General features: G+C 38.3%; 1 protein-coding gene across 3 annotated transcripts in view; it reads right to left on the bottom strand.

The window, feature by feature from the left end:
* Positions 1-67: 67 nt before the first annotated feature.
* parvb (parvin, beta) overlaps positions 68-14432 on the bottom strand; it is a 15886-nt gene continuing 1521 nt past the window's right edge. Inside the window, exons 1-13 of one of the 3 annotated variants that reach the window (XM_031858599.1) lie at positions 10639-13349; positions 8409-8498; positions 7848-7918; positions 7613-7715; positions 6267-6407; positions 5555-5670; positions 5025-5083; positions 4889-4908; positions 4239-4300; positions 4050-4118; positions 3714-3815; positions 3543-3615; positions 68-1853 (exon numbers count right to left, since the gene is read on the bottom strand). In XM_031858599.1, the coding sequence (XP_031714459.1) occupies positions 1777-1853; positions 3543-3615; positions 3714-3815; positions 4050-4118; positions 4239-4300; positions 4889-4908; positions 5025-5083; positions 5555-5670; positions 6267-6407; positions 7613-7715; positions 7848-7918; positions 8409-8498; positions 10639-10678 (1023 nt within the window). In that variant the 5' untranslated portion in view covers positions 10679-13349 and the 3' untranslated portion in view covers positions 68-1776. Of the gene's footprint in view, positions 1854-3542; positions 3616-3713; positions 3816-4049; positions 4119-4238; positions 4301-4888; positions 4909-5024; positions 5084-5554; positions 5671-6266; positions 6408-7612; positions 7716-7847; positions 7919-8408; positions 8499-10638; positions 13350-14432 lie in introns of those variants that run through there. The other 2 variants (XM_031858608.1, XM_031858591.1) reach the window with 2 other exon arrangements.

The following is a 14432-nucleotide window of genomic DNA, read 5'->3' as shown; positions in this document are numbered from 1 at the left end:
TCGCTCAAAAGCCGAAGCAAATCTAACCCATCACACAAGTAAGAGATGTAATGAAATTCTCACTCTGTTTGATTTCAGGCGTTTATTTCTTGATAGGCAAGATGAAAATAAAAAAAAGCACACACAGAGGTGAGACATCCAGCGCAAGCACGGTTTAGATTGACTCATCCACTTTCTTAATAATTCAGACCCGGCTCTGAAATGCACAAGTCGTGCACTGTACATCTTAGCAGGTCTCCAGGTGGCACGGCGGGCAAATGCTCTGCATCAGGAGGGCACTGTGTGGTCCAGGCCTCCTCTGAGACTCGTCTGAAAGGCCCGTGAATACGAAGATACTCTGACTGGAGCTCTCCCGGGACGGAGAGAGCCCGCTGCACTTAAGGCAACAGCATTGGCTTTTAAATATGGCTTGTGATGTGGTCTGCATAGTTCAGAGTAAACGAAGGACTGTTCACAGTTCCTTCAGCTGTCAGTAGTAGTAAGAATATACAAAGTATTTTCAGATATTATAGAATACATTGCATTTTCAACTTTCTTAAAGGAATAGTTTGGAGAAAAATGCGCATTTGCTTTCTTGTCAAGAGTTAGTCTGCGGGAGAAGATCAATAACACCCGACAATGAGTCCACAAATATGGGGCTACAGCCATCCGCCGGTGAGCTTAGCTTAGCATTAAGATGGAAGCAGGGGGAAACAAAGGAAAACAATTTTTAATCATAAGTAAATTAGCTAATTCCAGTCATGATGGAGCAAGATGAACAATTGCTAACGATACACAGAATAGCATGTAACCGCCATCTCAGCTTTTGACTCTGATGGACAATTATGTTGCAATTAGATGTGCTTAGTGAGCTACAATAAATACATTTGCATTTTTAAATGTACAGTATATAAACCATTTCAGTCATAAACCTAAACATTACAAATTAGTCCCAGTTTATTTCCTTTTGCAGTGCTACGAACTATATTCCTTGTTCCAGTGTATGTGAATGGAATCAGTCGACTGAATGGAAGTAAACATGGACCCAAGCTGTTGCCTTGCAATGCAATTTCGTTGAAACGATGTATAGGTTTAATGGCACGGATTTCCTTATAAAATAAAGGTATCACTACCTTTCTATCTGGTGCACAGTTATTGTCGTCTATGGATATAATGTGTTAAACATGAGCTTTACGCAGATTGTGTAATCTTTCATCGGGACCAGACAAGCAGTTTCCCCCATTTCTGGTCTTTTTATGCTAAGCTAAGCTAACCGGCAGCTGCCTCTAAAGTTAGTTTAATATTTAGCATTCAAAGATGAGCTCGGTGTCAATCTTCTCATCGAACTCTTGGCAAGAAAGCAAATATGTGTCTTTCCCAAAACTATTCTTTTAATATTTACACAAATTCATTTTTGATACTATTAATATATAATAAAATTTTCAACTTTCTTAAATATTCTGGAGTTAACACGGAAATGTTTTGCAGTTTTCACATCCTGCCCTCATTCATTATTCCTGTGATGGCTGAGTATTCAAATGCAGGCTAAAGGTCGCAGTTTCCTGGGTTGAATTTAACATTCAAGGAAGGAATAAATAAATACTGACATTTGGAGAAGATAAAGAACTAACATTCAGACCTTTTTCAGGCTACTCCCTGTGGGTCTTTATAAGTCCCACATAATGATGACTTTCAGTCCCAGTTGGTCTCCTCCAGCGTCCAGACCGTCACGCATAATATCAGCACAGGGACAGGGTAGCATTCATAAGTAACATCAGGGGGTGAAACTGGAAAAGTTCACTCAGAGTTTTTGTAGTTGGTGAACAGGTTGTAGAGGACTCTGAGGGTGGATTTTAGGTTCAGGTTGACAACATCTGGAACACAAAATGGACACAGCAGAGATCTGTAGTGTGCTGAACTTGTTTTGAGGAGTTTCAGGAAGAAAGAATTAGACCTTTGACATGCACAAAAACTAATCTTATATGATAAGAAATTAGATCCTTTAACACTGAAGCACAAAATAAATGAGCTGTGCTACCATAAAAGCATGTTCACAATGCGAACGAGCTTGTTCTGTGATTGCTTTTGGACTACTTTCCTTAAAAGGTTATTTGTAATTTAGAAAACGAATTGGAGCTTAAAATAGCTCATCATAGATCATTTGATGTACTACTTCTTACCAGGAGTGCACAAAAACACGTTCTGTTCTCTTCATCAGTAACATGATGTCCTACATCAGTGCCTATTTGTTTCTCGTAATTTATCATCACAACTAGGTCTTTGTTAAGTGATTCAGACATCATTTTAATACAGCAGTGTCATATTGCGTGACCATTTAAACTAGGACGCCTTCAGCTCCTTATCGTCTGCATATCCCTGTTAGCTTGGGTGACACTGTTGATGTCATACATTTAGTTTATAATGAACCTGCAGATGTGCACAAACCTCAGCCAACTGAATACTAATCAGAACACATAACTGTCGGGGCAGCGCAGTTGGAAGATAATATTAGTATGAAAATAATAGTTATAATGTCCAATTACTGCAAAGAAAATAGTTTTTTGCTGGGGAGAAATATTTCCTTTTTGGCTTACTCAAAAAAAAATGTTTGAATAAGGGAAAAGCATTTTCATTAATACCGTGTGGAGGAAAACAATATTTACACATTTTGAAAGTTAGATAGATTAAAATAGTTATAATCAAATTCACAATTGAGCAGTATAATATATCTTCAAGGACTAGTGCACTTATAATACAACAGATGAAAATTAAATCAACATTTAAAAAGCAATTAATGCCAAAGAAAATAACAAATACAAAGCGCAATAGCAACAGTATATACAGTGCATTACTTTGTAGAACATAAGTGATTGAAAACTGGAATGTGGGACATGAAATATGGGCACATGTGGGACGAGCATGTGGAGCAAAACGTGAATATTTAAAGTAGCTCTGAGAATTATATAAGTACACACAAGAGAAGTGTACTTTATAGTTAAATAAGTGTTCTTAAATATATTGAGCTGACACGATTGTACTGACTGTTAATGGTTTTATTTAAAGTCGCACAGCAAAACATCGAACACGTTATTCTTTCAATATCATATGCTGTGGATTAAAATGAGTAAGAGTACGAGATATCAATTTGAAGTCTTCAGTAGAGTCAAATGCTGATTACAGTTAAAGTAAGTCAACTGTATTCGATAACTGAAAGCTATTCCTGTAATAGCGTCTCTAACTCTACAGGGGGTTTGTAGAGCAAAATGAAATGTGTGAAAAACAGGGGAAATACGTACTTATGAAATAATAGTCAACGTAATAACTACGTGAAGCCAGTAAGACATATTTTGATTCGTTAAGTGTAAGCTCTCTTTAAAAAGAACAGGATGGTTCATTCAAACATGTAGCTCAGGGCAGAACGAACTCAGCACCATCCATCCAGTATGAAAGTTTAAGGGTAAGACAACGTCTCCATCTACTGGACAACCTATAATATGACTGCTACTGTAAGACGCCAACCATTAAACACCCTTTTCAAATGGCCCCCAATGTCTATAACATACCTTCTGGTCTGGCTTTGGGTTTCTTCAGGCCTCCATCCTGCATCAGCTCAAAGGCAAACGCCACATTGTGGACCTGAGGGGGGGACACAATGTGGAAGCTCAATGTACTGATGAGTTGCTAAACATCTTCCCATTTAACCGACACACGTCACTTTTTGAGGGTGTGATCACCTTCTGTTCGAAGTTCTCAGGGGTGAGGAAGAAGTTGTACAGAGGGACAAAGTAGTCCTCTAGCAGCCCCATCAGCAATATCAGGTACACGCCATCAGCAAACTGAACGCACACGGACATAAATATATACATATCCAGTATATACACACAGACTGCACAACAATTCACAGCACGTACAATATTAAAATGCATACGCAAATCAGATTGGATTATATGTATTTGAAAAATAAAATCGTGCATGCAAATAGAGGGATGATGAGAGGATGGAAATATGTTACATAACACAAACTTATGATGATTTTAATAACTGACTGGATAAACCATCAAATCTCTTACCTGAGATTCCAGCTCAGTAACTTCCAGGTTCAACTTGTTCAGGTGTTTGTTCACGAAGGTGATAAGAGACTGGTAACAGGATCAATGAACTATTATTCGTTTTTTACAGCATAATCATATTATTATCATTATGCTGTCTATTATGTATATCATTGTTATATTATCACGCAAATATAAGATCTTGAATACCGTTTTCACCACGTTGAGCTTGTCTGGTGCGTGATCCAACAGAGTGTCAAACGCGTCCCTCTCTTTGTAAAAAAGAAAAGAAAATCAAAAGGTAAGGAACACTTAAAGGAACAGTTTGACAATTTGGAAAATTTTTGAGATAAGAAGATCAATAACCCTCTCATATCTATCCTGTAAATGTACATCTACAGCTAACAGATGGTTAGCTTAGCTTAGCATAATGAGTGGGAACAGGGGGAAACAGCTAGCCTGGTAAGTTGTAATTTCACAGTTGTTATTCAGCTGGGGTTGCGAGGCAGTAGACAGGAAGTCACTGCACCCAGCCAAGAAATAGTCCCCCGATTGTTGCTTTTACACTGTAGTTTTTGTATGAATTAATAAACAAAAAAGATTTAACATGTTTATTAGTGAGCTTCAGAGGTCTGAGAAGACATATTTTGTGACCTATATATACGGAGCTAGACTAGCTGTAACATCATATTTAACAAACACACATTAGAGTGATTGATCTAGTCATCTAACGTTCAGCAAGGAAGCGAACAACCCAGTTCCCAAAATGCTGAACTATTCTTGAAAGCAGATTAATAAAGAAAAATGAAAGGTAAATACATTTCCATAATACTGTTAGATGAAATGTGACTGGGACTCACCAAACCTTCCCATCATCATTCTGAAAAACAAAAAGAGAGAAAACTATTCAATAATACTACAAGAAACAATAAACATTGTTATTAGAGCATGAATATAAAAGGAGGAAGGTTGTGGAGACAATCATCAAGCTCTTACTCTGTGGTGCTCGTCAGCTCCTTGGTCACAAGAGCAGTCTGCAGGATTCCCTCTCGTTTCTGCTCAAACAAAATCAAAATGCTTCAGTTACTACGTGAGAAAATCACTACAACTGATGCAACTTATTAAAATGACACGTACGGACAAGACAAATACTGATAGATGAGTGAAACATTTATCCATAAACTGACACTATACTATATCAATATTATGTGTTACACTCATTATGTTATTGTTTTGGATGGGTCTTTGTTATTTGCATGGTTTCTTGGGTTGTTTCTAAGACATTATTTTATTAGAAATGTTATTTGTGGTTTTATCGACACATTTATGTAATTTAGATTTTGAGGTATATTTTGCATTATCTGTTTTATGTTGTTTGTCACATTTATCGTTGCCAATCTTGAGGGAGACATTCTTAATCTCAGTGAGGGTAAATGAAAGTTAAAATAAATTAGTAACAATAACTACACCTCCGTACCTATCCCTGCATCATTGCACATAATGATAAGGTTGAGGAGCCACTTTACCTTGACGACAACCACCTTCACAGAGACATGCTCCGGCAGCCTGATGGGCGCCTGGAAGTGCATCGCGAGAGCCACCAGCAGATAGACAATAGCCACCAGGTTCTTTGAATGGATCGCTGCGAGAGTAAATCATGAGAGAGGACAGTCAGCTGTTTGCTCACTGCAAGCTAACGTAACGATGCAAGCAATTTTCTTAAGATTAAAAGGTCAGTTTTTCCAAGAGACAAAACTAAAAATGAAAAAGCTGCAAGCTCCTCAAAACTCAGTACTAGATTAAATACTTTCCATTTGTTATGCAATTAAAAGATTATGTGTTAAAGAGGCATTCCACCAATGTTGCACATGAAGTTCAGTTTGCGTGTCACAAGGATAAAAGCTGTAAAAACAGTTGTATGATGTCTTCTGTGGCCGTAGAGGAGCTCTCCAATGTGTTTAGCCAAAGTAACCCCAATGGTGTCATAGTGATGTCATCAGGGTTATCTTGGCTTAAAACTTAACATTTAACAGAAACTCTGCAATTGAGTTGCATTATGGGAATTCTCGGCAGTATTTTTGAAGCATGGCCCATATCAAGATATCTCTTCTGCTTCAATTTTAACCGTTCTTTTTTAATCTGTCTCTTGTGAGTTCCCCAAATATTATGGAAGTGAAAAACGTAATCGCTGGAGTCCCAGTTTAAGCAGCAAAGCGCTGAAGTCGATGTAAAACTCACAGTCCACATTCCACTCAATAGTCCAGCCGTGAGGCCGCAGCAGTTCGTTGACGGCCTCCAAAACCGTCTGAAGCTTCTGCTTTTGGCCGATCTCGGACTGGGTGACCTCGGCCACGTTCAGCTTCCTGCCAGACAACTTTTCTGTCAACAACAGGGGAGATGAGATATCAGCTCAAACACACAGGGAAAGACTTTCCATACACAGATGATCATCATGAATAATTGTTTCCATCAAGCGGCAGTATTGTGTTGTGCTGAACAGGTAAACTCTAGCAAGCATGCAACGTTTAAATAAAAATGAGAGGAACTCATAGAAAAAGGGATGAAATCCGGGTGAAAAGACGCCTTCCTTTACATAAAAGAACAGATGTGCTTCAAACCAAAAATACAAACTACTTCATGCCTGAATTAGTTTGGATTTTGTCCGTTGGAAAACAAGGACACGATGATCTTGAAAATGTACAAATGCGGCGGCTGCAGACAACAAGGATTTTCTGTTCTAAGCAATAGTAAGACGGAGGATTTAGGAAGCTTATCTCAAGAGTGCATGTTCAAATATATATATACTGTATATATATATATCTAAATCTAAAACACTGATGCAATAAAAGACTGAGAGAACAGAAGGTGTAACCGTGATACTAAAAACTAAAAAGGGCTTTAACACAAATGAGGCAAATCACACATCACTTAACAAAATGTTTCCTGCTGTGTTTTAGTTGTTGTTCTAACACTTCTGCAACATATGCAACCAAAATGTCGGTCCTGTGTTGTACTACCTGGCTTTTGTAATTGAACATGCTAATTCTTGATGTTTGATTTTCGCACAGCGGATGAGACATTTTGCCAGGCGGCAATAAAAAGGTGGCGTTTGTGCGGAGATAAAAAAAATATATAAACAAGAGCTCAGATTTCCTTTGATTCCTTATGATTCCTTTGATTGATTTGTATTAGTTTGCTAATTGCACAGCTGGTACACAGAAACATAAATGAATAAAAGCATGCAAAATAGAGTATTGAATATCTGCTCACAGTCAGCACTGAGTGTACTGAAAAAGGTTTTGGTCATTGACCTTTGTCAAACATTAAATTCATGTTATGAAACCAAAACATTTATATATCAAAGCCACAAGCTGCAAATAAAAATGTATAAATTGCTGTTAATTGACTCCTTTTTCCAGTTGGATGGTGCAGCATTTGCTCTGATATAAATGTTGTCGTTTCACATTTAATATTCACGAAACAGTGCTGACAGATTGCAGGAATTATATACTCTCTAATACAACGAATACTGCTGTTTTTCATATTGGTTGTGAGTTGTAATGCCAAAGAAACCAATTTCTCACCAAATAGCTTCTGGAGCACCTGTCCATCATAGCAGTCCTCCTCCAGGTCTTTGACTATGATCCTATCTTCCTCCAACTCACTGTTGATCCAGTCAATCAGGACCTGGACACAAATCACAACAAAATAAACAACTACAGCCAAACTTCTTCTCTGTACTGTTTCTTCATATATGTTACTGCTCTGGTTGTGCTGAAGAGGTGAGATGCTTGAGCACTACATATGATCCCAGACTACCTTCAGCAGATCTTTAAATTTCAGATTTTCCCGCGACGTTGGGTCCAACATGATCCTCTCAGCGTTTTCCTCTGGTGAAGAGAAATTAAGACGCTCAATTTAGTTTCTGGTGACACTCAAATATCCCGTTTCATTTCCTACACACTTACCTCCCACTTTGGATGCAGACGCATTTTTTTTGTCTCGCATAAATACACCACACACACACACACACACACACACATACAATGTTCCTATCGCCCTCATGTCAACAGTGACTCTCATGGTGACTGAGGACAAAGGTGTCTCCCCCTGCAACCACTTTCATTTCCTGCTCCTCCACTGTCAAAGTCTCCATTACTCAACATGTGTCAACATATTCATACCATCCTCCGTGACCTCTGACAGTCATATGCAAAAGTTTTAGGAAGTTGAAAATATTTGAAATGCAACTGCAGTATCAACAACACTGCATAAAGTAACACATTTTACACATTCAGGCAGTAATAGTGCTTTAGCATAAAAGATTAAATTCTAAATATGATGTTCTTCACGTGTATGTGTGTTTATGTGTGTTTGTACCCAGCAGCGTGTCCTCTGGATGGATGTCTGTGCCTGTGGGAAGCATGGGAGCGTTGATGGCATTCTTCCCCTCCTCATGGAGATCACTCACTGGTAAGACAACAATACACACAAAAAAACATGAAGAAAACCAGGCACGACAAATTCAATCAAACAAATCAACAGGAAAAAAAATAGATAGTTAGTTCTGCTTATAAGTAACTGGAAGGAAACAAATTGAAAAGAGCATTCATTGTATTTTCATTCTCTGAGTACAGCAAGAAAGATAGTCAGGCAGAGACTGTGGGAAATAAAAGAAGAAGACGACAAAGAGAAAGCGCGTCTCAGTCACTGGTAACAGTATTAGTGCAAAATCGCCACAAATTCCCCTTATGGGTAAAGTGTGGTGTCGATTTGATGACAATTTGTGGCACCTGCTTCTCCTCTGCAGACACTTCTTCAGTCACTCCACCACCACGTTTCTCTATTCAGTGTCCGTAAAATTAAGAGCTGAACAAAATGGCATTCATAAAGGTTTCTCTAAATCTGTAGACACTTTAACCAGACGCTTAGAGGGGAACTCCACCGATTTTACACATGAAAGTCTGTGTGTTGCTGTTGTATAAAGCCTATCGTGGCTCCAGAGGGAGCTCTGTGAAGTCTGATGAATGTCCTCAAGAAGAAGTTAGATAGAATTGAGCTTATCAGACCTCTGTAGCCCGCTCCTCATCTCTGCTTGAGGCTAGCAGCTTAAGATTAGGTTTACATTAGGCACTATAGCATAACACTCCTGAATTACCAATCAAACTGCTAGTGGTTGACTTGCATTGAGGGTAATGTAGGCGGCATGTATGAAGGATGAAGAATGTGTGGAATAAAAAACATGATACTTCAGGTTCTGCTGCAGTCATGTCTATCCTTTTTTTTTAACGTCCATCATGAGTCATACAATGTTATATATTATGTGCAATACTAAGTCGGTGTAGTTCTCTTTTAAGACGTATTTTTAACACTGACTTCTCATGAAAATGTTTAAAAAGTACATATTCTGTTTCATTGTATTCATCCTCGTTTTATTATAATAAGTGCCTCTTTAACACATATAAGTCATGATTATTTGCTTTTGTGTAAAGCACTATGTCTTTCATTGTATGAAAGTAACCACAGGTTACATTAAAGGGCAGCGTTGTCTATCCATTCAAAAATAAAGTCATCTAAGCAGCATGTATCTTGGCACTATTTTCCAGGTTTAAACATACAACATACGCAAAATATGAATAAAATGAGAATTTAGCACAAAACTGGGAGAGTTTAAGTGGATTTAAGGTGACCAAACACATAAAGTAACAAACACTTTAGCACACTTTGAGTCAGGCATCAAATCAATTTCCACTGAGATGCTTTTACTTCTGACTGCAGAGACACTGCAGGGATTCAGAACCTCTCTTCCCCTAATGGACACGCTGCTTTTATTATCCTGCATTTCAATTTGTACGACCTGCAACAGGCTGAACTGCAATCAATGGCCTCAAATCTGTCATTTTATTGATTTTGCTATTTATAAAACCTGCGAGGAGAACCAATGGTTGCACTTTGAGCGCTTTCTCAAATTAAAAGTATGTGAAATAGATGTTTCTAATTGATAATATAATAACAGAAAGTCTGGAACTGTGTGTTTATGACACAATCTGGATAACATCTGAACTTCAAAGCATGTACAGAGACATAATTACCCCGGGAGGAGGGGTCCCTACAGATTTCCTATCAGATTCAGCCTTCTCATAAAGGGCAGAATATCAACTATCTCTCTACAGATCAGCAGTTTGCTTTGTAATTACAGAGCAAACTGACTGCATTTCATCATAATTGTGCTGCTTTTTCCCTCAGAGTCCATCCGACTGCATTACTGCTGCCGGCGCTTCACACAGTCAAGTAAAACGAGGGTGAAAATGGTCAAATCACACAATATAATGAAGTTACTACGACAGATTTTTCTGCAGAGTGATTTATGGATGTAAAAATACTTTCACCCGCCGGTCCAGAAATATAACAGCAACCCTCACACAGACACACACAGTCGATTCTGTAATTTTAAGTAGTGACTATACTTACATCTTGATGATCTCTCACAACAACTGACACAACACAACGCTGGACGTTAACCTGCAGATGCACTAAGGTAACATCAGGTCCTGCTTCCCCATTTCCACTTCCAAGTTCCTCAAAAGCCCAAAATCAAAACCAAATTTACCTTGTTTCTTCCTCTTGGTCCCACACAGCAGCCCCGCCATGTCCACACTATAAGCCGCAGGGTTTCCTACGATGGCAGCGAGCTTTGGTCGAATATGCAGGAGTGTATGTATATATGTGCGTGAGTGTGTGTGAATCGTAGTCAGTGGGACTGAGCAGTGGCATGGGCGTCATCACGTGTTTATTTCTGTCACAACCCTCCACCCCACGTCTGCGGTCCAGTTACAGGAGACACTGAGGGGTGAGTGTGTGTGTGTGTGTGTGTGTGTGTGTGTGTGTGTGTGTGTGTTTGGGACAGGAAGATCCACACTGGACATAAACACACAAAATCAACTCAACACTGGTAACCTCTGGGCTGTTTAGCAGTGGACACAGGACGAAGTTCACTGTATCCTTTCATTTCTCAATATAAATGCATGCGGCGTGGTGTAAAAAGGACACCTGTTCAGGTTGTTGTTGTTCTATTGTTCTAACTAACTAAATTGTAGTCTAGTAATTTAACACTAATACAAGAGAATGGGGTTGTTATTTCTGAGCATGTGTATGGAGCCTTTAATATGTTTTGCTGCAGCGGATAATCAATCAGGCAACGGCTGTATTCCTTTTAACAGAATTACACTAATTCAATACAAATCAAAGGCTGCAGTCAAGAACAACTATCTAATGCTGGCTTCATTGCACAAGTTAATGCCGGTGGTTCTTACAAACCGTTATGGGAAAGGACGCAAGAGAACAGCAGCAGCATCTTATCAGCTGTGTTTTTGCTTTAGAGATAAAAATGTTCTCAGCGTAATCAGTCTGCAACATAAGCAACAGCGTAAAGCAGATTGAAATCGACCTCGTCCTCCCGAGGGGAGGGTTGGGCGGGGGTTCACCGTGGCACAGGGGGAAGATATAAATAATGCAGCAGTATGGACAAGACAGGCCGGACCTTAAATATAGCCCCGGTTATTTACACCAACACAGGCAGCAGTGAGTAACAGCAGCCAGGAGAAGAAGAGTCACTCAGTTTGTTCCACAGGTCGCCTTCAGCAGATATATTAGCTCTTTTTACACCTCGTGTTTACGTATTAGTATTTCTTATGTACTTTTCTCCATATTGTATTTCTACTGGTTTTCTACTATTCTTTTGTCAAAAAATAGAGGGAGTCATTATTAGAATAATTATTAGACACAGATATTGATGTTTGAGGGTTTAGTAAACACATAACATACATAAACATTTCCAATGAGAGTCTTTTAAATGTTATTAAACACAGGTTTTAAGAATTATGACCAAACTACTTACTGAGTGGAACTTCAGGGCTCTCTGATAAAGAAACTGTAAAATGACGATACGTCAAATGTATCTTCAGCATTTCTGTACCGAATGTTACGATATCGGTCGATATGCAGCAGCAGGCCATATTAATAAGCTAATATCAGTCATCACTATATCAGCTCTAATATTTTATAATTTATTTGACAATTTAGTTACATAATAGCTTGAAACAGCAAATAGCTTCTTTCCTTTCCTGAAATAACTTTACTCTTCTAAATTTTAAATATCAGTGAATCTCCTGGAAAATGGCTACTAGTATAATGATACAATGTACCTTCGATTGGATGGTTTTATTATTTGTAAAGTATTTGCCTGAAGATGCTAAATTCTTCCCAACAGTACAAACAACAGTAAAAACATATATTTGAACATATTTATAATAATGTTGGTATAATTTGTACCATTTTTGGATGTTTAATACATTAATTAATGCATGATGTACTCAATCCTTCATCTCTTTTTGATAGTTATGTAAAAGTAGCAACAAATGAATATATGAAGTGAGTAAAAAAAGCCAAATAGCAACAATAAACAGATGACTTACTATTATCAGCATCCATCCTGTATCTTAGTACTATTTTGTATTTTCAGAGTAAATACTCTTCACCCTGAGATAATGCAGCGAGGATATGACCTGACGTTCATCCTCTCCGTCCTTATAAAGTAAAAACATCTTGTTTTTTTTTTGTCTTCACTAAACTATCACTGTTGCAGCACTGCCTGTTGCTGACAACGGGAGTTGAGCCTTGTCAGAGAAATGCAGACTTCCTTTCAGTTTATCAGGATACAGAAGGAGACATGAACATGCAGACATCTGGGCAGTGTAAAACAAAAGAAAAAAGGTTCCTTTGTGTCGTGTTGTATAGCCTGAAGCAACACTTTCCATCCCATCACATGCAACAAGAAGAGGAGGGTTTAAGTGCTCAATGCTGAACTACACCGTGCACATGTGGTCGCTAAGAAGTGTAAACACAGTAAAAGAAACCATGATTCCCACTCCCATTACGCAAATAATGATTATTCAGCAAACGTGAAGCAACTTTTCCAGTGGCAACTCGTCTCTCTTGGGTGTTCCTCTTGACGAATACAAAGCACCACACCCAAAAGTAACAGAAACCACAACAGCAGCAGCTGCAGCAGCATTTAAAGCCACAAGCTGTGCTCCATTACCAAAGACTAAACCTCACATGCTTTTCTCCCGTTAGACTGATTTCTAATTCCAACATCACCGAGATCATCTATACCTTTAAAATAACTTGTTTGACAGCTGGGCTTTAATCCACTTTGACCACACAGGGGCACTGCATCCTCACAAGCTGCACTCAAACGCAGTCTATGTGCTTCCCCTCTGTCCTCACTGCAGACTTTATTCCCTTCAGCACTGACTTATAATCATATGTTGGTAAAATGAAGGGCTGGGGACCACCGAGGGGTTTTTGAAGATAAGCAGGAGGTTCAAGAATAAAAGGAACAGTGATAGTTTTTTCTTGCATCATTCTTTACATATTAGCACAAAGGGAAAATGCTTAAGGCTTCTCCGATCACAAGTTTCCCTTTCTCCACTTTTACATCTCCTAACCCGACACTAAAGTCTGCCCCAGAGTTACTATGAGAGGTTTCCTGACAAACCTGAGACTCCTTACAACATAAATAAACACCCAAAATTGGGCAAAAAAATAAAGATATGTGGAGGATTCTTTATAAAAATCATTTTGGGAAAATTGTGCTCCCCAGAGCCAGATGAGAAGGTTTAATATCTGTGCGTTAAAGTTCCAGGATGAGGTTAGCCTAGCTTAGCTCAAAGACTGGATGCAGATAGAAACTGCTAGCCATGCTCTAACTAGTCATTCCTATGTTAATACTGATATGAATAAATCAAATATCAAGACTGATATATGAATGTTGAATTTGGGCTGTACCTAACTATTATTTTCATTACCATTATACTCAAAGTGACGTTTATTTTATCAATTCATTGTTGTAATCATTTCAGTTGTAGTTGGATTGCTGTTTATTGGTTTGAAACAATCAAGATGCTCTTTCTCGATGAAAACATAAACTATACTATAGTATATACTATACATATCCTCCAGTTTGTAAAACAACTTCACAACTCTGTATCTTCCGGGGTCATACGAGTTTTGGGACATCATTCTGAGGAATGCTGGTCTAATTATCTTAACCAAGAGCAAATCTATGCCACTGGTTTCAGTGAAGCTTTAAGCACAGGCTTCAGTAGGAAGACAATTATTCTCATTTCCTCATTAAACCAGGGATACAACCCCCAGTTATCATCTAATTAACTCACTGAGCTGAGCTGTCTGCAGTTTTCTCTGTTGAACTCCTGAAGCAGCTTTAAGCTTAGAAAAAACACCGTTTTCCTCTCTGGCATGACAGTATTATTACATATATATACTGATATATATATATATATACTGATATATATATATATATATATATATATATATATATAT

Source organism: Anarrhichthys ocellatus, unplaced genomic scaffold, assembly GCF_004355925.1.
Source record: "Anarrhichthys ocellatus isolate YVR2014 unplaced genomic scaffold, GSC_Weel_1.0 scaffold2, whole genome shotgun sequence".
Classification (NCBI taxonomy): Eukaryota; Metazoa; Chordata; class Actinopteri; order Perciformes; family Anarhichadidae; genus Anarrhichthys; species Anarrhichthys ocellatus.
Note: the sequence above shows the minus strand (reverse complement) of the source record. Positions and strands in the feature narration are given on the sequence as shown.